Below are 19,647 nucleotides of genomic sequence, written 5' to 3' on the forward strand. Positions count from 1 at the left end.
ATTACTATATGTTCACAGGAAACACGTCGTCAGGCGAATATCCGACAGTGGTGATTAAAGAAACGCACGAAGACACAGTGCACCACTCCACTAGATCTTCAAAGCAGGCGTTCACCTGTGTGTTCTTGGTGGAACCATTACGACTTCAACACTTCTATTCCCTCGCACTCGTCTGTGGGCTAACAGAATCAGGGCTGGACTGCCCCTCGATAGCTCTGCGTGGTCGTATGTGGACCATTTTCCGACGTGCGTCCAACAACAGTGCTTCCCGAATCCCGGTGTACCCCTTGTGCCGCGTAAGAATAAAACGTGCATTTTGTAGTTGCGTGGGGGGACATATGAACACGGCTAGTATGCACAGTTACGGTTGATAACTGAAACTGCTGGCGGCGGGCCCGCCTGCGTCTTCCAACCGAGTAAGACCTGGGACAGACTCGGCCGCACCAGCCGAGTCAAACCCGGTTCTGTTCCATTCTTCCTCAAAATGCGACATTGTAAGCACCACTTTCCTGCTGTCGTACCTCGTAAGGATATTAAACGTGAAATATGCCTCGAACTTGCACATACGGCATCGTTTACTCGCCTTTAACTTGATCAAAATCAGCCACGCACATGAGGTTACTGCATGTCATGCCTTCGACGTTTTGCCATAACAGATGTTTAGGAGCACAGGAGCAATAGAAACACTCGACGACCTTGGCTAAGGCAAGAAAGACCTCGCAATTCTAGCGATGGGTGACTAAGATATGGCCAACGCGCGCGTCCGCGATGATCGGACGCCATTGACGCAAGAGCGAGGTTGACTTGCTCCCCGCGGCCCGCAACCTCCGGTATATTCTCACGGGCCGTTTCAATTCTCGCCGAGCTTCGGAGCCGCTCAGCCGCCGCACAGTTTCTCGCCTGCGCCCACAGTCGCCCCCCGCATGAACGCCTACACACGCCAGTCGCACTCCTATTATCTTGGTGCTGACAAGACGGTTTAGCTGGACCTCAAAGGCAGTGGCTTGCACATATGTCATAATAGTCTACATCTGGACTACTATGCACATGCGCAAACCACTGGTCTCCAAGCATCATCATGGCCAGAGCTGTTAAACCGATAGGACGACCGTACCATTGGAGTCGTTGAGAGTGTTTTGAAGCTAGTTGGGATTCAGCTATGTGTACAGGTACGCCCTTGAAAGCCATCTTATCCATCCCCGTCCCCATCTTCCAAACTTTTCGTGGCTTGAGTCAATTGCAAGCAATGAGGCGCGTTGCAGTCCCATTTTCCCGTCTGGTACGCTCACTGTGCTCCGGTTCTACATGCTGGATGCCGTGCTCTCAAGGATGGTTCATTCAAGCGCGAAAACTCCGTGATGTGCTCGTTGCACGCCGAAGCTCCGCTGTGACTACGACCGCAGAATCCTCCTGCCGATGAGGCAAAAGCTTAGACTGCGCTGGCGTTTGTTGAGTTATGTTCAAGGTATACTCATCCGTCATAAAGTGATGGTTTCACGTGGTCTATCTGGTACATCTTGTTGGCGATGCCTGGAGTGGTAGGGGCTGTTCTTGGGTAGGCACTCTTGTACTCGTGTTGTTGGCCTTAGCTCGCAGATTACTCTCTTTAACGCACATCTACCCAGAGCTCCTCACCACTCATCGTCCCTGTGCGTACACTCATGCGTTGATCTCTACGTTATTCCCTTGTCATTACGCGGGCTGCACCCCTCATCACGAAACCTTGGTTCAGCTATGTCTTCATGGAACGAAAGCTCCGAAGCCAGTCTGGCGAATCGAAAGAGATGATCACTTTTCATATTGTAGGGTTTGATATAGACATCCGACTGCAATGCGCCCCACAGACGCAAAGAGTAGGTTCTATTCTCTAGCACTTACAAGGCATTATTGACTCAGCAAATCAGGTCTTCGGAATGCTCTGTATGTAGAGCACATCGGCTGAGTTGTTCCGTATGCTTCTTGCGAAACCACTATGAATCGCCTGCTCCCCTGTGTGCCAGGCACTCAGTCGGACGACTGGCAACGGAGAACACGCTGCATTTCTGTGAGTTTAGATTGGCATGATTCATGCAGCTAACCCAGACTATAGTACTAGTAAAGCAGTCGGTTGCGTTCCCGTGCTTTGAATGCCTTTGCGGCGTGCTGACGAAATATCGTTTGCATCGCAGATCTGTTTGACCCTCGGACAAAGCCATTATGGAGTTGTTGACTGTGAACAACTGGGAAAACAGAGGAACACTGACATCTTTTCGAAACATCAAGCATGGACCTGCCCCGTGTGCCATCGCGCAGAATCTAGGGTTGATCCTGGAGCGGAACGTGATCTCACATTATTGGACAACCGCGAGAAATTACAGCACGCGCCCCCGGATATGCCAACCCTGGTTCGGTTCCCCGTTTACTATGTGTCCACATCGGTCCAGCTCTGAAACCAAACCTCCCTTGCCACCCTCCCATCCCTCTCCCCGCTTACCTTGCGCTTGTCTGCTAGATATAGCTTGAAGGTAAGGATATCAATCATCCATCCAGCTCGTCTGAAAATACTAACATTCAACTACCGCGTGCCGCTCAGATGCCGTGCAACGCGTCGAAGCGTCGATTCGCCCATTCAAGGTCAAACGTCGACCGGGATGTGAGTACGGTACCGGTTTACCAAGGCGCTTTTCCAACATCCGTCATACCATACAGCCGTCGCTTAGAAGGGAAAAGGCGTCGCCAATGAGGGTCGCATCAAGCACTCCTCGCCGTCCCAACAAAAGGCGAGCGGGGGCCTCACATTCAGCACCTTTCGGCGAACCCGAGCATGCGTTACCCCAGTATTACCCACCAGGCGGCATTAACTCCAGACGCATGCAAGTGAACCGTCGTGTAGTTGGTACCGAGATTGAGGGTGTTCTATACGGTGACTTGTCGCGTCCGATGGTGAGTGGCACAGATGCCCTACACTGACGTTGTCACTCATGCGCTCCATCAGATTTACTCTCAGAGCATGCTTAGAGGTATAAGCGATCATGTGTCGACGGTCCAAGCGGGTTCATCCCATCTCTTAATTGTGAGTGGCACGGACGACGCATTGACCTCGCAAGTTACCATGTTGAATAATTGCCTTTATCCAGGGAGCAAACGGAAGGAACCACGGTCAAGGTTCCGGAGGACTGACGCACGGTGTCATATCTGGCCAAGGAAAACAGGTTGTTGGGTTGCACCAGGTGGTATCTCGATTTTCCGTGAGTTCCCCGAGTTGGTGTTCTTTCGTCTCTATTGCTGAAGGGGAGGTTTATCAGGACGAGATCCCTCACTCTTTCGATGAGAGCAAGACTCGGGGGGCGGGAGGAAACACTGACGCTGCCCAAGGCAAAGGTCCTGCTGATGTTATTCATGGACTTCCCGAAGCCTACAGTCACAACGTGGGTTTCCCTAACACTACATGATCATGCCAGCTTTTGACACCTATTAAGTTACTGTACGGTAGTGGACGTGATGTTTTTACTCCGCGGAACTCCGCGTCTCAACCTGAGCCATCTCAAGGTTACCATGCCCCTTCCAACGGCGTAACTCACTACCAACCGCCTTGGTCAGGATATATTGCGCCGGAGCAAGCATTTCCGCGCATTGATGATGACCCTAATACTTCTTCGTACCACCCCCCTCAGAATAATTTACTTCAGTCGCCGCCGCACATTACCCTAGAGCAAGCGCAGCAGCAGGAGTATTTCGCCAGTACCGCGCAACATCCAGCGCACGTCTCCCCCTTCCTTTCAGCTGAGGCTGCCACGCAACCTGCCTCCGCTATGAGCTCGAACATAGTCGTAGGTCAGGGAGACCTGTGCACCCAGATACAGCACCTGTATGATGTGACGAAAATGCTGCCAGAGGAGCAACGGGCAGGGTCGCGGTCTCAGCGCAAGATCTTCGACGTTGTGGAAAAGGTCCTCGATGAAGCGAGATCGAGACTTGCTTCGTACTCTTCCGATCCCGCGTTTGACCACGAGCCGCTGACGGTGTGCGTCAGCGAGTTGCGAACGCTGATTGGCATTGCTGAGGAACTCGCGGCCCAACTTGCCCGACGCCTAGGGCTGCCAACGCCGGAGAGACAACTTGAGAACGGGTCGGTAAGTTATACTCCTATGTATATAGCAGCCGTTTTCTCTGCTTGCTGAACACGCGTCGACGAACAGATGACCAACGTACCTTCGATGTTTAACTCTAGCGTAAGTGAATTAGCAGTTAGCAGCGTATCACTACTAATATGTATACCTATCAGCCTCCTGTTGTCGATGAATCTGTTATCATGGGCCACCCACCAACCCCCCCTCAATCCGTTGACGAGTTTCATAGCAAGCAAACAGCCGTCGACGGTGTGTTGTTAGATCCACAGTTCTCGGCGAGACAATTGGAGGCGATCAACAGTCAAACCGACCCGTACATCCAGCTAGGCTCGGTCGTACAGCCCGAGCATCTCTTCGCCCATCGAAGCGAAGAGAACAACCAGGATTCAATACACAGCTACATGTCGCCGGCATCACCAGCCCTCGACATAGCGCCAGAGTTATCAAACCCTGGCTATCCCCCTTCAGCGACTGAGCCGACGCCTATGTTTTTGTATCCTTACGAAGGTGGTGAAGGGGAGTATGGGCAGATGGATATGGATGGTGAGATGAGTTTTCCGCCGCGTCCGAGCTCCAAATACTCACTCTTCGGATGATGTAGGTTTTAGCCCTAACCCTGCTTCCCAAACGGGAAACGACGGATTGAATTTCGGAGGGACCATCCACAGATCCATCCCATCTGATTCGCTGCCCGTGAACGCTTATTCGGAGCTAGCACATGCTCTCGGACCGGTTAATAGGCCTGGCACTACACGCGTTTCTGCCTCGTCGACATCATCTGATTGATCATCGAGTTTACCTTTTACCTGCGCCCCGTGAGTTGCTTGCTATGTCTCCGTGGAGTGAGGGATGCTTATCGTTTGATCAGAGTGACGTGCATGCGCTAGTAGTGAAACTCTTACTCGATCACGAGAGACTCCCATCGTTTTTTGCTTTGACATATGCTTCCATATCTATTCTCTGGTTTGGAATACGATCCCCTTCTCCGACATATGATTTCATTTATTCAAAATATGCTAGAGTATGCTCTCGGTTTTCTCTATTTCTGCGAAGTATATGACCATGTTTATGCTTCCTCTCGCTATGTTTGCACTTCTATAATCGGACGGTGTGCGTCATCGAGTTGCAAACGCTGATTGGCATTGCACAAGAACTCGCGGTCTAACTTGCCCGACGCCTAGGGCTACCAATGACGGAGAGACGGCTTGAGATCGAGTCGGTAAGTACTTTATAATCCTCCGCATATGGTAGCCATTTTCCTTGCTTTCTGATCACGCGCCGACGCTCAAATGACTAGTGTACCATCGTCGTTTGGCTCTGACGTACATAAATGAACGCTTAACAGTGTATCACTACTGATGTAGTTACTCGTCAGACTCCTGTTGTCAATAAATCCGCCACAACTGGCCGTCCGCTAATCCCTTAATGAATTTCTTAGCAAGCGAACAGTCGTCGATGGTGTGTCGCCAAACCCGCAGCTTTCGGCGAGACGATATTGAAGACGACCAAAACAGACCTTTGCACATCCACCGAACACCCCTCTCCCTTGTCGACCGCACTACAAACCCAAGTGAACAGGCATACCCAAGCAGACCCGAACACACAACCTGACTGTCTCTTCGCACACCCGGGCGAAGAGAAAGACCAGAATTCGATACACTTCCTGAGAAAGCAGAGGGACACTGACGTCTTTCAAAACACTAAGCATGGGCCCGCCCCGTGAATGTTGATCCCGAAACGGGACGTGATCTCGTATTATTGGACAACCGCAAGAAAGTACAGCACGCGCCCCCGGATATGTCAACTGTGGTTCGGCTTCCCATTTGTGTCCCCGGATTCGAGTGCTTAACCACCTTGTGCCGCTCAGATGTTGCATAACGCGCACAAGCGTCGCTCCATCTGCCCAAGGTCAAACGTCGACCAGATTGTGAGCGCAATACTGGGTCACAATGGGGCTCATCTAAACCGTATCATATCATACAGCCGCTGCTTACAAAGGAGAAGGTGCCGCCAAAGAAATCGTGTTAAGCACTTCGCGTTGTCCCAACAAAACGAAAGCGTCAGCCTCGCAGTCAGCACCTCTCGGCGAAGACATTGCCCCAGTACCGTCCATCGGGCGACATAAACGCCAGACACATACAAGTGAGCCGTCGTGTAGTTGGTACCGAGATTAAGGGTACTCTATTCAGTAATATATTACTTCCGGCGGTGAGTGGCATAGAGATCCCACACCGATGTTGTCACCAATTCGGTCAATACGATTTACTCGCTACCGTCCGCCCATCCAACGAACTTCGCATCGTACACGGCCGAGTTCCCGTCACCCGCATCCAACACACCCGAGTGCCTTTGTTGCGGTTCGCTTGCTATGAAATTCGTCAACGGCCCGTTGACGAATTTCATAGCAAGCGAACAGCCGTCGACGGTGTGTCATCGGATCCACAGTTCTCGGCGAGACAATTGGAAGCGATCAACAGTCAAACCGACCCGTACATCCAGCTGGATTTGGGTTTACACTCTGAGCAACTCTTCGCCCATTGAAGCGAAGAAAATAGCCAGAATTTGAAACACAGTTACGCGTTGTCGGCATCATCAGCCTTCGACATGGCGCCAGAGTTATCAAACCCTGGCTATCCCCCTTCAGCAACGGGGCCGACACCTATGCTTTTGTATCCTTATGAAGATGGGGAAGGGAGCATGGGCAGATGGATACGGATGGTGAGATAGAGTATGCTGCCGTCCGAACTCCAAATACTCACTCTCGGGATGACCAAGGTTTTGCCCTTAACCCTGCTTCCCAAATGGGAAGCGACGGACCGAACTTCGGAGGGACCATCCACAGATCCATCCCATCTGATTCACTGCCCGAGGCTGCCCGTGAACGCTTATTCGGAGCTAGCACATGCTCTCGGGCCCGTTAAAACACCTGGCAGTACGCACATTCCTGACCCGTCGACGTTGTCCGATTGATGATCGAGATTACCTTCTGCCTTGTAGACGTCCGCTGCATATACCCCGTGAGTTGCTTGCTATGTCTCCGTGGAGTAACGGGTGCTTACCGTTTGACCAGAGTGCTGCGGGTATTGGATTTTGAACCTCTTACTCGATCAACAGAAACTCCCCATCCTTTTTTTGCTTTGATGTATGCTTCCGTTTCTAACCACTGGTCTGAACTGGAGTATGATTCCCTTCTTCGACATATGATCCCATTTATCCAGATTATGCTAGAGTGTGCTCCTGATTTTCTCTGTTTCTACGAAGCATGCGCCCGTGTTTATGCCACTTCCCCTCGCTATGTTTTTGTTTGTGTAAAGCATTTGTATTTATTCCGTATTTATGCACCTAGTGGCTGTCTAATTAATTCGTGGCACACGGGTTGCCTGCCTCTTCTGCGATGCCGGGCACGGGTGGTGGTTTCTATGTCCCTGGTACCTTCAGGCTCGCGCATCCATACCGCATGTTCATAGTGGAAACATTGACATGTGAGCATCCGACAGTGGCAATTCCAGGAATACACGAGAATACAGTGCGGTCACTCCACCAGATCTTCACAGCAGGCGTTCACATGTGTGTTCTCAGTGGCATGACTCGGATTACGACTTTAATATATTTCTTCCCTTCCACACGTCTTGGATGTGACAGGATCAGGGCTATTGCTGTTCCTCGATAGATCAGTGTGGTCCTATGTGGACCGTCTTCCGACGCGCGTCCAACGGCAGTGCTCCCCAGTGCTTCCCTTGTATCGTGTTAGAGATGAACGTGCAGTAGGTGTTCGTGAGAGGAGTATTTTTAACGACTGGTATGCATAGTTGCGATAGGTAACTGAACCTACTGAGCCTTCGAACAGGTAAGAATCGGGACGGACGCACCAGCCGAAACAAAGCCAGTTCTGTTCCATTCTTTCCAATTCCAAAACACGCCTTTCCAACCACCACGATCCTGCTGTCATACTTCGTGAAGATATCAAACGTGATATATGTCCCGTGATTGCAGATACGGCATCGTTTAATACTCACGCGCCTTTTACTCGATTGAAATCGGCCACGCATCCGGGGTTACTGCATGTCATGCCTTCGACGTTTTGCCAAGGTGGATGTTTAGGAGCACAAGAGCAGTAACAAAACTTGCCAACCTTGGCCAAGGAAAGGAAGTGCTCGAATTGCTAGCGATTGGTCACAAGTTGCGGTCAACGCGCGTCTTGCGGTAATCAGACGCAAGAGTGATGTTGACTTGGTCCCTGCGGCCCGCGACCTCCGGTATATTCTCACGGGCGGTTTCAATTCTCGCCGAGCTTCGGAGCCGCCGTGTCGCCGCATAGACTTTCTTGCTTGCGCCCACAGTCGCCCCTCGCATGAACGCCTACAGATGCCTACACCAGCTGCACTCTCAGTGCTAACAAGACGACTTAGCTGGACCTCAACATTCAACGGCAGTGGCTTGCACATATGTCAAAGTAGTCTACATCTGGACTGCTCTGCACATGCGCAAACCACCTGCCTCCCAAGCATCATCACGGGCTGTTAAAACGATAGGACGAGCACCATTGAGTCGTTGGGAGTGTTTTTCTGCCAGCTGGTGTTCATCTCTATGCCCAGGTACGTCCTTGAAAACCACCTCCCCCGTTCTCGTCTCCATCTTCGAACCTTTTCGTGGCTTGAGTCAATTGCAAGCAATGAGCCGTGTTGCATTCCCGTTTCCCCGTCTGGTGCGCTCATTGTACTCCAGTTCTACATGCTAGATGCCGCGCTCTCAAGGATGATTCCTTCAAGCGCGGAAACTTCGTGATGTGCTCGTTGTACGCCGAAGCTCCGCTTTGACTACAACCGCAGAATCCTCCTGCCCATGAGGCAAAAGCTAAGACTGCGCTGGCGCTAGTTGAACTATATTCAGAGGATATGCTCACCCGTCGTAAAGTTGTGGGTTTCATTTGGTCTATCTGGTACGTTTTCTTGGCGATGCCTGGAGTGGTAGGGGCTGTTTTGGGTAGGCACTCTTTTATTGACCTTACCCAGCAGGTACTCTGTCTAACTGGCGTCTACCCGGAGCTCCTCGCTACTCATCGTTCTACTCCCTGTGCGTACGTTCACACATTGAACTCCATGCCCTTCCTTTGCTATCACGTGAGCTGCACGCCTTATCGCCACGTGTTTGTTCAGCCATACCTTTATGGAGTAAAAGCTTCGAAGCCAGTTTGGCGAATTAAAAGTAATGATCACTTTTCATATCATAGGTTTCGACATGAACGAGACCAATGCATCCCACTGCAATGCGCCTCGTAGATGCGAAGGGTAGGCTCTATTCTCCAGTACTTGCAGGGGATTATTGACTCAGTGTATCAAGTCTTCGGAATGCTCTGTAGAGCACATCGAATGTGTCGTTTCATGTTTCTTGGTCTGACGAAACCGCTATCAATCACCTACTCCTCTATGTGCCGGACACTCAGCCCGAAAACTGGCAACGGAGCAAACGTTGCGTTTCTGTGAGTATAGATTACCGTGATTCATGCAGATAAACCAAACTAGTAACAGTTGGTTGCGTTCCCATGCTTTCGATGCCTTTGCTCTCGGACGCTTTGCCTGCCTCCATTTTACACTATAGCGTATTAACGCCAACATCGATTGTATTGCAGATCTAGCTGACCCTCGGTCAAAGCTACTAAAGTCGACAACTGCGAACAACTGAGAAAATAGAGGAACATTGACATCTTTCAAAACACCAAGCATGGACCTGCCCCGTGAGTCATCGGGTAAAATATAGAGTTGATCCTGGAGCGGGACGTGATCTCACATTATTGGACAACCGCGAGAAATTGCAGCACGCGCCCCCGGATATACCAACCCTGGTTCGGTTCCCCGTTCATGCGTCCACATCGGTCCAGCCTCTGAAACCAAACCTCCCTTGTCACCATCCCATCTCATTCTGCCATCCACTTTGTACTCGTATACTGGCTCGAGCTTGAGGGTGAGGATATACGTGGCTCACCTAACTCGGCTCCGAATCCTTGCCCACCTTGTGCCGCTCAGATGCAGCGCAACGCGCCCAAGCGTCGCTCCACCCGTCCAAGGCCAAACACTGACCAGAGTGTGAGTACGATACTGGTTTACCAATGCGCTTCTCTAACCCACGTCATACCATACAGGTGTCGCTTAGAGGGGAAAAGGTGTCGCCAACGAGGGTCGTATCAAACACTTCTCGTCGTCCCAACAAAAGGCGAGCGGGGGCCTCACTGTCAGCACCTCTCGGCGAACCCGAGCAGGTGGTGCCCCAATACTACCCACCAGGCGGCATTAACTCCAGACGCATGCAAGTGAGCCGTCGTGTGGCTGGTACCGAGATCGAGGGTGTTCCATATGGTGATTTGTCGCATCCAATGGTGAGTGGTACAGATGCCCTACACTGACGTTGTCACTAATGCGCTCCATCAGATTTACTCTCAGAGCATGCTTGGAGGGTTAAGCGATCATTTGTCGAGGGTCCAAGCGCGCTCATCCCACCTCTTAATTGTGAGTGGCACGGACGACGCACTGACCTCGCAGGTTACCATGTTGACCAATTGCCTTCATCCAGGGAGCGAACGGAAGGAATCACGGTCAAGGTTCCGGAGGACTTACGCACGGTGTCATGTCTGGCCAAGGAAAACAGGTTGTTGGTGTGCACCAAGGAGCACTTCGGCTTTCTGTGAGTTCCCCGAGTTGGTGTTCCCCTGTCGCTACTGCTGAGGGGGCGATTTACCAGGATGAGATTCCTCATTCTTTCGATGAGAGGAAGGCTCGTATGGCAGGAGGAAACGCTGACGCTAGTCAAGGCAAAGATCCTGTTGACGTTACTCATAGAATTCACGAAACTAATAGTCACAACGTGGGTTTTCCTAATACTACACGGGCATACCAGCGTCTGACTCTATGTTAAGTTGTTGTACGATTATGGACGTGATGCCTTTACCCTGCGAAACTCTGCGTCTCACCATGAGCCATCCCAAGGCCATCAAGCCCCTCCCAACGACGTGTCTCACAACCCTCCGCCTCGGTTAGTATACATTGCGCCGGAGCAAGCATTTCAGCGCCTTGAGGATAACCCCAGTACTACTTCGTTCTGGTCCCCTCAGAGTCATTTACTCCAGTCACCGCCTATCGCCCCGGACCAAGCGCCGCAGCAGGGGTATTACACCAGTGCCGCACAACGGCCAGTAGACGTCTTCCGCTTTCTCTCAGCTGAGGATGCCATGCAACCTTCGTCCTGTATGAGCTCAAACGTGGACGCAGATCAAGAAGACCTAAGAACTCAGATTCAGCACCTGTACGATGTGACGAAAATGCTGCCAGAGGAGCAACGGGCAGTGTCGCGGTCTCATCGCAAGATCTTCGACGTTGTGGAAAAGGTCCTCCACGGAGCGCGATCGAAACTTGCCTCGTACTCTTCCGATCCTACATTTGACCACGAGCCGCTGATGGTGTGCGTCAGCGAGTTGCGAACGCTGATTGGCATTGCTGAGGAACTCGCGGGCCAACTCGCAGGACGGCTTGGGCTTCTATCGCCGGAGGGACAACTTGAGAGCGGGTTGGTAAGCTATACACTCCTCTGTATATAGCAGCCATTTTCTTTACTTGCTGATCACGCGTCGCCGAACAGATGGCCGACGTACCACCGGTGTTTAACTCTAACGTACGCGGATTGACGTTTAGCAGCGTATCACTACTGACATGTTTACCCGTCAGACTCCTGCTGTCGATGAATCCGTCACCATGGGCCATCCGCCAATCCCTCCGGAACCCATGGATGAATTTCATAGAAAGCGAACAGCCGTCGACGGTGTGTCATTAAATCCACAGTTCTCGGCGAGACAACTGAAGATGATCAAAACAGACCTTTGCACATCCCTCGAACACCTCTATTCCTTGTCGACCGCACTACAAACCCAAGCGAACCGGCATACCCAAGCAGACTCGTACACACAACCTGACTGTCTCTTCGCACACCCGGGCGAAGAGAAAGACCAGAATTTGATACACTTCACACCGCCATCGGCATCTTCGGCCTTCAACGCGGCACCTGCGTTATCAAACACTGGCCTCCCCCCTTCGGCAACGGAGTGGACGCCTATGCTTTTGCCTCCCTATGAAAGAGGAGGATGGGAGTCCGGGCAGATGGGTGTGGATGGTGAGATGAAGTTTTATGTCGCTGTCCGGACGTAACATGCTCACTTTCCGCTATCTAGTTGGCAACCCTAACCCTGCTTCCCTAACCGAGCACAACCACGCGTATTTCCAGAGATGTGACCCATCTGAATCGCAGGCGGCATGGCATCCGCCTGCACATTCGTCGAGTTTCTCCGAGCTCGCGCATGCTCTGGGGCCTTCTGGTGCCGGTCAGCATGCTCGGGAGCATTAACAAACCGGGCCCGTGGAAGGGTCCCGACTCACCATCGAGTTTGCCTTCCATCGTGGAGACATCAGCTCCAGGTGCGTGCTGCGTGAGCCGTATGCTCGACATTCGCGGACGCTGATGAAAGTAATGCAAAGCGGAAAAAGCTCCAATATGTAGAACACCCGAGATCAGGCGGGATAACGCTTATGCTCCTCTTCTTTGATGTGTGACTTGCTTTTCTAACGGCCTTTTTCACGTTTAATTTCCTTCTTCGTTTCTTCTTCAACGACTCATTCCTTCTCTAGCCGCTGACTTTTAGAATGCTTCCGTTTCGGCAAATGCGCCCTTTCTTTCCTTTGTCCCGAAATGTTCACGTTCCTCTATGCTAAAGTGCGTTCATATCCTTTCTTAGCCTTTCGCTTTTAAACGTAAGTTCGGGATATGTCTATCATCTACTCTGCAATCTAAGTACATCGATCGTAGTGCATCCTTGCAAGGTAGTACCCTGAGAAATCCTGAAACAAAGCCCTGGTACATGTTCCTGATTACCACGATGTTGAAGTTGAGTACCTCAGACTCAACGTGAGAACGGAGTCGACGGTATTCCATAAGTACTAAATTTGGACGCGCAAGTACCCAGGATTATCTATGCTAATGTGCTTGAGAATGAAATCGGCCAAACGAGTCTAAGTGAACAAACGTAATTTATGATTGGACATTTCGAGAGCAACAACAAGTTAGAAAAGTGTACGTTTCAAGCGAAATACTGACTCCTGGCCTATGGCTTCCGGTGCTACCCAGGCTATACATCGTACTCTAGTAACCATCCAAGTATCGTCGTAGCGCCTCGCACACCTCGTCTTTCGCATCTACCCATCGCGAAAGGTCTGCCTCCTTTTGAAATATCTCCATCGAAGTGATGTCAAACGCATCTCCAGCCCAGGGTCCGCGAGTGATGTCTTCGCAGTGTTCCGGCATCGCGCACGAGGGATCAGATGACCAGCAGATGCGACCAACGAGTGCCTCGCCAAGACTAAAAGGCTCGTTGCCGCCGCACCTCGGTTGGACTTCCTTGTTGAGTTCGTCGATGGTATCAGCACGCACGTAGAGCTTCTTGGAGAGGTTTCGGAGAACGGTGGCCTCGACGGGCGTACACATTTTCCTGATAGCCGCCAATGGTGCGCCTTCGATACCTCGCTTCTCGAGCGGTCTTATGTACGCGTATGTGATGTCAAAAAAGTCTGGAGACATAACCGCTGAGCGGTAGTGATCTCCCGCAAATTCGTAGAGTGAGACGGGTCGCCCTTGGGAGGATTCGTCCGGTACAGCGGCGTCTAGCTCGGCCCGCTGGGCCTCGGTAAGGATACCTGCCGGGAGATCATCGTTCTGCATGTAGTCTCCGAGGCGAATGATGCGGGAACCTGCCCAAGATACCATGTGTTTAATGGACACTTCCAGGGTGGAAGCACATAGGTCCCAGCATATATGGCATGTGGCTGCAAAACAGGCAAAGTCCTCGAGGGTTTCAATGCCATCAGTAATGTGGTAAAGGATCTCGTTGGGCAGCACGAGCAAGCTGCGCCCAGGTCGCCTGCCAACCTTGGTTAGCCAAATCACATCCCAGACGTCGATGAAACGCTGTTTTTGCAGTACGTACTCAATGTTGGTACTCTCCGCTCCACTGGGCTGAATTCTGGGCATGTTGGGAAGGGATCGGAGTCGACACAGCCGCAGTGCTATATTTCTGTTTGTAATACCATCGCCAAAGAACTCGCCGAGTTTATAGCGGTAGCCTCTGGCCCGGGTATGTTCGCGCCTGTCGAGGTTGAGAAACCTCCAGTATTGACCCATGTTGAAGCGCAGTCGGTGGTGAATGGATGAATGATATGAAGGATCGATAGCGGGTAAACCTAGTGGCCACAGCACAGGCCTCAGCCAAAATCAGCTTGGGGTTGGTAATGTCCTTGGGGAGGACACTAGAGAAGCTCAGGCAGGAGGCGGTGGTGCGATAGAGAATCAGTTTTACACATCGTCAAAAGAGCGCAGCGACACGTGTAAAACGGCTGCAAAAAGGAGACTAAGAGAATCAGCCCACGCTAGATTCACCCCTAAGTCCTACTTCCCGAATGGGAACATCACCTGCATACCCAGCGCTTATCGATTTATCAATGGCGCCTCCTCCGCCACGCATACGGATTCGACTTGGATATTTACTATCTGGTGATAAAGAAGCGAGGCAACGGTTCTACCTGCGGATGATTACTCAAATTAGTCGTTCTCATGCATTTTTTTCTCACTCAAGTTGTCGTGTGCGCACGCCCTCTTCAATATCCACTTGTTTCGTTTATTTCATCTCATGTTGCCTCCCATTTCCGACACTCTGTTTTCCACGTGTTTTCTTCTCTTCCACTTTCATCCTAATCAATAGATCTACACTTCGTTCGCAACAGAGTTCGACCCCAGACCAACATACATCGCGTTTTCGACTACTCGTTAGTGTGTCACGCAGCCCATACATCGTACCCTAGCAGCCATCCAAGTATCGCAGCAGCGCCTCGCACACCTCGTCTTTCGCATCTACCCACTGCGAAAAGTCCGCCTCCTTTTGAAATATCTCCATGGAAGTCATGTCAAAGGCGTCGCCAGCCCATGGTCCGCGAGTAATATCATCACAGTTTTCCGGCATCGAGCACGAGGGATCAGACGACCAGCAGATACGACCGACGAGGGCATCGCCAAGGGTGTACGCCCACTCTCCATCAAACTTCTGTGAAATCTCCTTGTTGAGCGCATCGATGGCAGCAGCACTCACGTAGAGCTTCTTGGAGAGATTCCGAAGGACCGTCGGCTCGACGGGCGTGCACATTCTCTCAATAGCCGCCATCGGTGCGCCTTTGATACCTCGCTTCTCGAGGGGTCTCAAGTACGCGTTCCTGACCCTAGAGAACGACGAAGAGACAATTGCGTCTGGGTAGTTCTCTCGCGCATGGTTGTAGAGTGAGGGGCGCTCCCCATCTTCATCCGGCTTCAGACCGCCTAGGGCAGCTTGCTCAGCGTCGGTGAGCATGCCAGCTGGGAGATCGTCGTTTTGCATATAGTCTCCGAGGCCAATGATGCGGCAGCCCGCCCAGGATACCGTCTTCATAGCAGTCTCGATGGCGGGGGAGCAAAGATACCAGAATCGGTGACATGTGGCTGCAAAACAGACGAGATCCGTGGAGGATCTAACGACGTCCGCGATGTGGAGAAGGATCTCGTTGGGCAGCGCGAGCAAGCCGCGTTTAGGGAACCTGGCAATCGCCGTCAGCAAGCCCGAACGTTCCAGATGACAAACAGTGTTCTTACTCGATGTTCGTACTCTCTACTTCACTCGGCTGAATTCTCGGTATCTTTGGAAGAGGTCGAAGTCGGCACAACCGCGTTGCTATACTTCTATTCGTACTGCCATCACCAAAGAACTCGCCAAGCTTCCCAAGGCCACCAACTTGCTCGTGCCTGTCGAGGTTGAGGAACATCCAGTATTGGCCCATGGTGGACAGAAGCCGGTGGTGAATGGATGAATGATCCGAAGACTCGGTGGCAGGTGTACCTAGCACAGGCCTCCTGGGGTTGAAAGTTTTTGAGAAGGAGGCTAGGAGTTGGCGCAAAGGGGTATCGATGGTGCGATAGACAATCAGCATACAATCAGCCTAAAAATATTCACACTCCGGTTGTAGATTTCGCCCTAAACACTGCTACCCGAACTGGATGCGACGATCCGTGTGCTGAAGGTCTCTGCCAGTGGAGCCACTACCACGCCCAAGGAGTCCAAGTACACACCGTCGGTCAAGTTCGATCGACTTGCTAGCTATGCATATAGCTGGAGATTGTACAAATGCACACATCTGAGCCAAAATACTCCCAAGACTTGTTTGTATTGCAATCCTCGAACTCTGTGCCCATCTCTTCGTCGAAGCTCGAAGTGACAGCGTGATTGGCATGATTGATATCCAGGATGACCAAGGTATACGTAATGCTATGGTATAGCTGACTACGCAAAGTCAGCATGACTAGTACGAAACAGCAGGACAATAGTCCTCGGTAGCTACTCACATATTGCACCGTGCACCATCCATCGCCTACGCAGGGACCACCCTCCTCAACCACTCCCGTAAATGCTTCTCCATCGCCTGATCGTGCCACCTATACGTCGGCCCATGGTCCATGTTGTCATACTCATGCCGCTCGATCCACGCGTGTTTCTCGCTCTTCCACGCTTCGCCTTTCTCGCCCTCGATACGCGTGTCGGTGTCCGCATCCCAATCGCGCTGTGTATGTTTGACTTTGTACACGTTCAGACTCGGCTCGAGCTCGTGCAGCATCGCAACTGCAGCCTCGCCATCGGAGTACGCGACCACGCCGTCGACGTTACCGTGGCCCCAGAACACAGGGGTGTCTTTGGGGGTCGAGGACACGGCCTGTACGATGGTCAGCGTAACAGCGAGAGAGGGTTTAAGCGCACACCGAACACACCTTCACGAAATCGTCTTCCCGCGGAATGTACCCAGCCAGCCCTATGACACCGCCCAACTTCCATCCCTCCCGCCGCGGCGCCGTGAAGGCCGTAGCGAGCGCCATCGCGCCGCCCATCGAGAACCCGCCCAGCACGATTCTGTCCGGCGGGACGCCTGCGTCGACCTGCTCTTGAACGAGCGCGTCCAGCGTCTTGATGCTCGCATCGAGGGTGGTCTTGTCCTCGTAGTCGTTCGCGCCGACGTGGTACCATGTGTAGCCTGAGCCGTAACGTATTGGCGCACGCGGGGCGACGACGGTGATGTGCGAGAGGGACGGGTCGTCGAGGTACCTTGCCCATGATTGGCGCCAGCCTGCTGGGGTGTCGCCGAGGCCCTGTTAGATTCGAGGAGTGCGCGGTGGACAAGAGGGTAAGATGCTCGGCGTGTTTAGGCGTAAGGGAGGGTATCACGCACGTGAAGGAATATGAGAGTTGCAGCGCGCTTTCCTGTGTCGCTGGCAAGTTTACTAGCTGTAGTAGCTGCCATCGATGTATTATTGCTGGTCCTATAGTTGTAGAAGCCGATAAAGAAGAGTACAAAAGCAAGAAGTGTTCCTAGGCGGAGGATAGCAGCTGGCATAGGGAGGTCGGGGCTGCCTCAAGGAGGGCACCACGCTGTAGTTAAGGGCCGGTCTATTCAGTCCATAGCAGAGTTGTGCACGTTGGAAGCCAGAAAGTTCGCCCGCTACAGACTTGCAAGAAGGGATGCCTTAGATGTTTACGGGCGCTAAAGCGATTGCAGAGTAAAGCCGACGCGCCGCGCGTCCCGAGTTGTTTACCTCTGTTGTGCTCGCAAGGCTCCGGGCCGGACCAAATGACGGCTGACATGTCCAAAAGGAGAAGAAACGGTCCTGAAATGGGAATGCAGGGCAGCCAATTTTCGTTCCGTTTCTCCAGGCTCCTGTTTGCTCTGTCCTCCTCCTCCTGTGGCCTTGCGAGGGTCTCTCGGTTTTCCTTTCCTTCGTCACGCCTTACGAGTCTCTCTGCTTTAGACCAGTAATCTCACCGCAAGAATGTCTGGCCCTCCACCTACCGCTGAGAACCCTACGGCCACCACGAGTCTCCTCCCCGCAAAGTCATGGCAGCATTTCGTTGCCGGAGGGTGCGTACACGTCAAATCAACTCATTGCTCCAGCCAATTAACGTACATCCTCTGCAGACTCGGAGGAATGTGCGGTGCAATCGTCACGAGCCCGTTTGACGTTGTGAAGACGCGTCTCCAGTCAAGCCTCTTCCGCGAAAAGCACGCGTCCGTCGGTGTAGTCGGCGGCGGCGTCGCCACCCTCCCACATCGCTCAGGCGGGCTCCTATACCACTTCGTCGAAACAGGTCACATTCTCCGGTGCGTCCAGCCCTCTCCTACTCCCACGTCTCAATCCCTGACTCCGCTGCGGCCCACAGAGACATATACCGAGACGAGTCCCCTCGCGCGCTCTTCAAGGGCCTCGGGCCCACGCTCGTCGGCGTCATTCCCGCGCGCTCGATCAACTTCTTCACGTACGGCACCTCCAAGCACGCGCTCGCGGCGGGCCTCAACGGCGGGCAGGAGAACGCGTACATCCACCTCGGCGCTGCGGCTATCGCGGGCGTCGCGACTGGCACAGCGACGAACCCGATCTGGGTCGTCAAGACGCGGCTGCAGCTCGAGGCGCGCACGGGTAGCGCTGTGCAGGCTGAGGGCGGGAGTGGGGCAGGGCGGAGCTTCGCGATGATCAAGCATATCGCCAAGCACGAGGGTATACGCGGGTTTTACAAGGGCCTTAGCGCGAGTTATCTCGGTGTCACGGAGGGCACGATTCAGTGGGTGCTGTATGAGCGTCTCAAGAGCATGGCGAAGAACACGGAGGGCCAGGGCGGGCTCGGCGAGTGGGCAGGGATGCTCGGCAGCGCAGGGACGGCCAAGTGTGTGGCTAGTCTGATCACGTATCCTCATGAGGTGCGTTCCTCCTTCCTTTGACTTTGCGTTTTCTGACCGGGTCTGGGTGTGTGCGCGCAGGTACTACGAACGCGTCTTCGCCAACCGTATCCATCAGGCCAGCCAAAGTACACAGGGCTGTACCAGACGCTCCGGCTCGTCATCGCCGAGGAGGGCGCCCGCTCGCTGTACGGCGGTCTCAGCGCGCACTTGATGCGCGTCGTCCCGAACGCGGTGGTCATGTACTCGATATACGAGGGTGTGCTCCGCTGGAGCGACGCCTCATGACCGGCTATGGCGACGCAGTCGGGGCCTCTGCTTGCCGTCTCGGTCTTCTTGCTTTCCCTTGCTTTCTTCATGTCTGATATCTTAGGTATTTTTTATTATGGCCGTCACTGGGCTTTTTCTCCTCCGCCCTGTCCCCTCACACGGATCTTTCTCTGAGGTCGGGGCGAGACACTTGCACGCATGCTTTCCTCCCAGCTCTTACAACTACACTTACGCTTACACCCCGCATACATACAGCCTCCCATACATAACTGCGTATATATCTCTAAAAAGTATAGACCTCACGCTACCAGCAATGTACAGTACACATGCATCATACGATCTTAATAATCACTGCTCACGGAACATCTCGCTGACATCGTCGTGTTGCTTGAGGCGAGATATCGGATGAGTCAGAGATGGACGCAGAGGTGAGATAA

The 19,647-nt window shown here is 52.7% G+C and overlaps 7 protein-coding genes across 7 annotated transcripts; 4 read left to right on the plus strand and 3 right to left on the minus strand.

Moving 5' to 3' along the window:
• Positions 1-2,718: 2,718 nt before the first annotated feature.
• Positions 2,719-4,895, plus strand: CONPUDRAFT_169641 (uncharacterized protein; the record flags this gene model as incomplete). Its single annotated transcript, XM_007776479.1, has 8 exons — positions 2,719-2,922; positions 2,975-3,052; positions 3,117-3,227; positions 3,285-3,407; positions 3,459-4,112; positions 4,179-4,211; positions 4,265-4,652; positions 4,711-4,895. The coding sequence occupies 8 exons, from the start codon at positions 2,719-2,721 to the stop codon at positions 4,893-4,895; spliced, it is 1,776 nt and encodes a 591-aa protein (XP_007774669.1).
• Positions 4,896-9,263: 4,368 nt separating this feature from the next.
• CONPUDRAFT_147364 (uncharacterized protein) lies at positions 9,264-9,843 on the plus strand. Its single transcript, XM_007776480.1, has 4 exons — positions 9,264-9,280; positions 9,340-9,397; positions 9,450-9,588; positions 9,739-9,843. The coding sequence occupies exons 2-4, from the start codon at positions 9,361-9,363 to the stop codon at positions 9,746-9,748; spliced, it is 186 nt and encodes a 61-aa protein (XP_007774670.1). The 5' UTR covers positions 9,264-9,280; positions 9,340-9,360; the 3' UTR covers positions 9,749-9,843.
• A 289-nt stretch (positions 9,844-10,132) lies between these two features.
• Positions 10,133-12,497, plus strand: CONPUDRAFT_169642 (uncharacterized protein; the record flags this gene model as incomplete). The annotated part of the gene is made up of 10 exons (XM_007776481.1): positions 10,133-10,192; positions 10,249-10,482; positions 10,535-10,612; positions 10,677-10,787; positions 10,845-10,967; positions 11,020-11,670; positions 11,739-11,771; positions 11,825-11,918; positions 11,973-12,266; positions 12,325-12,497. The coding sequence occupies 10 exons, from the start codon at positions 10,133-10,135 to the stop codon at positions 12,495-12,497; spliced, it is 1,851 nt and encodes a 616-aa protein (XP_007774671.1).
• Positions 12,498-13,186: 689 nt separating this feature from the next.
• On the minus strand, positions 13,187-14,429 carry CONPUDRAFT_169643 (uncharacterized protein). The gene is made up of 2 exons (XM_007776482.1): positions 14,131-14,429; positions 13,187-14,064 (listed from the first exon to the last, which is right to left on the minus strand). The coding sequence occupies exons 1-2, from the start codon at positions 14,322-14,324 to the stop codon at positions 13,290-13,292; spliced, it is 969 nt and encodes a 322-aa protein (XP_007774672.1). The 5' UTR covers positions 14,325-14,429; the 3' UTR covers positions 13,187-13,289.
• A 410-nt stretch (positions 14,430-14,839) lies between these two features.
• CONPUDRAFT_169644 (uncharacterized protein) lies at positions 14,840-16,071 on the minus strand. The gene is made up of 2 exons (XM_007776483.1): positions 15,819-16,071; positions 14,840-15,763 (listed from the first exon to the last, which is right to left on the minus strand). The coding sequence occupies exons 1-2, from the start codon at positions 16,001-16,003 to the stop codon at positions 14,998-15,000; spliced, it is 951 nt and encodes a 316-aa protein (XP_007774673.1). The 5' UTR covers positions 16,004-16,071; the 3' UTR covers positions 14,840-14,997.
• A 520-nt stretch (positions 16,072-16,591) lies between these two features.
• On the minus strand, positions 16,592-17,512 carry CONPUDRAFT_93530 (alpha beta-hydrolase; the record flags this gene model as incomplete). The annotated part of the gene is made up of 3 exons (XM_007776484.1): positions 16,592-16,930; positions 16,986-17,360; positions 17,441-17,512. 3 exons carry the CDS (start codon positions 17,510-17,512, stop codon positions 16,592-16,594), a joined length of 786 nt encoding a protein of 261 aa, XP_007774674.1.
• A 457-nt stretch (positions 17,513-17,969) lies between these two features.
• Positions 17,970-19,573, plus strand: CONPUDRAFT_112529 (mitochondrial carrier). The gene is made up of 4 exons (XM_007776485.1): positions 17,970-18,127; positions 18,185-18,367; positions 18,427-18,961; positions 19,022-19,573. The coding sequence occupies exons 1-4, from the start codon at positions 18,039-18,041 to the stop codon at positions 19,226-19,228; spliced, it is 1,014 nt and encodes a 337-aa protein (XP_007774675.1). The 5' UTR covers positions 17,970-18,038; the 3' UTR covers positions 19,229-19,573.
• The last annotated feature ends 74 nt before the right edge of the window (positions 19,574-19,647 follow it).

The sequence above is a fragment of the Coniophora puteana genome, assembly GCF_000271625.1.
Source record: "Coniophora puteana RWD-64-598 SS2 unplaced genomic scaffold CONPUscaffold_17, whole genome shotgun sequence".
Taxonomy (NCBI): domain Eukaryota; kingdom Fungi; phylum Basidiomycota; class Agaricomycetes; order Boletales; family Coniophoraceae; genus Coniophora; species Coniophora puteana.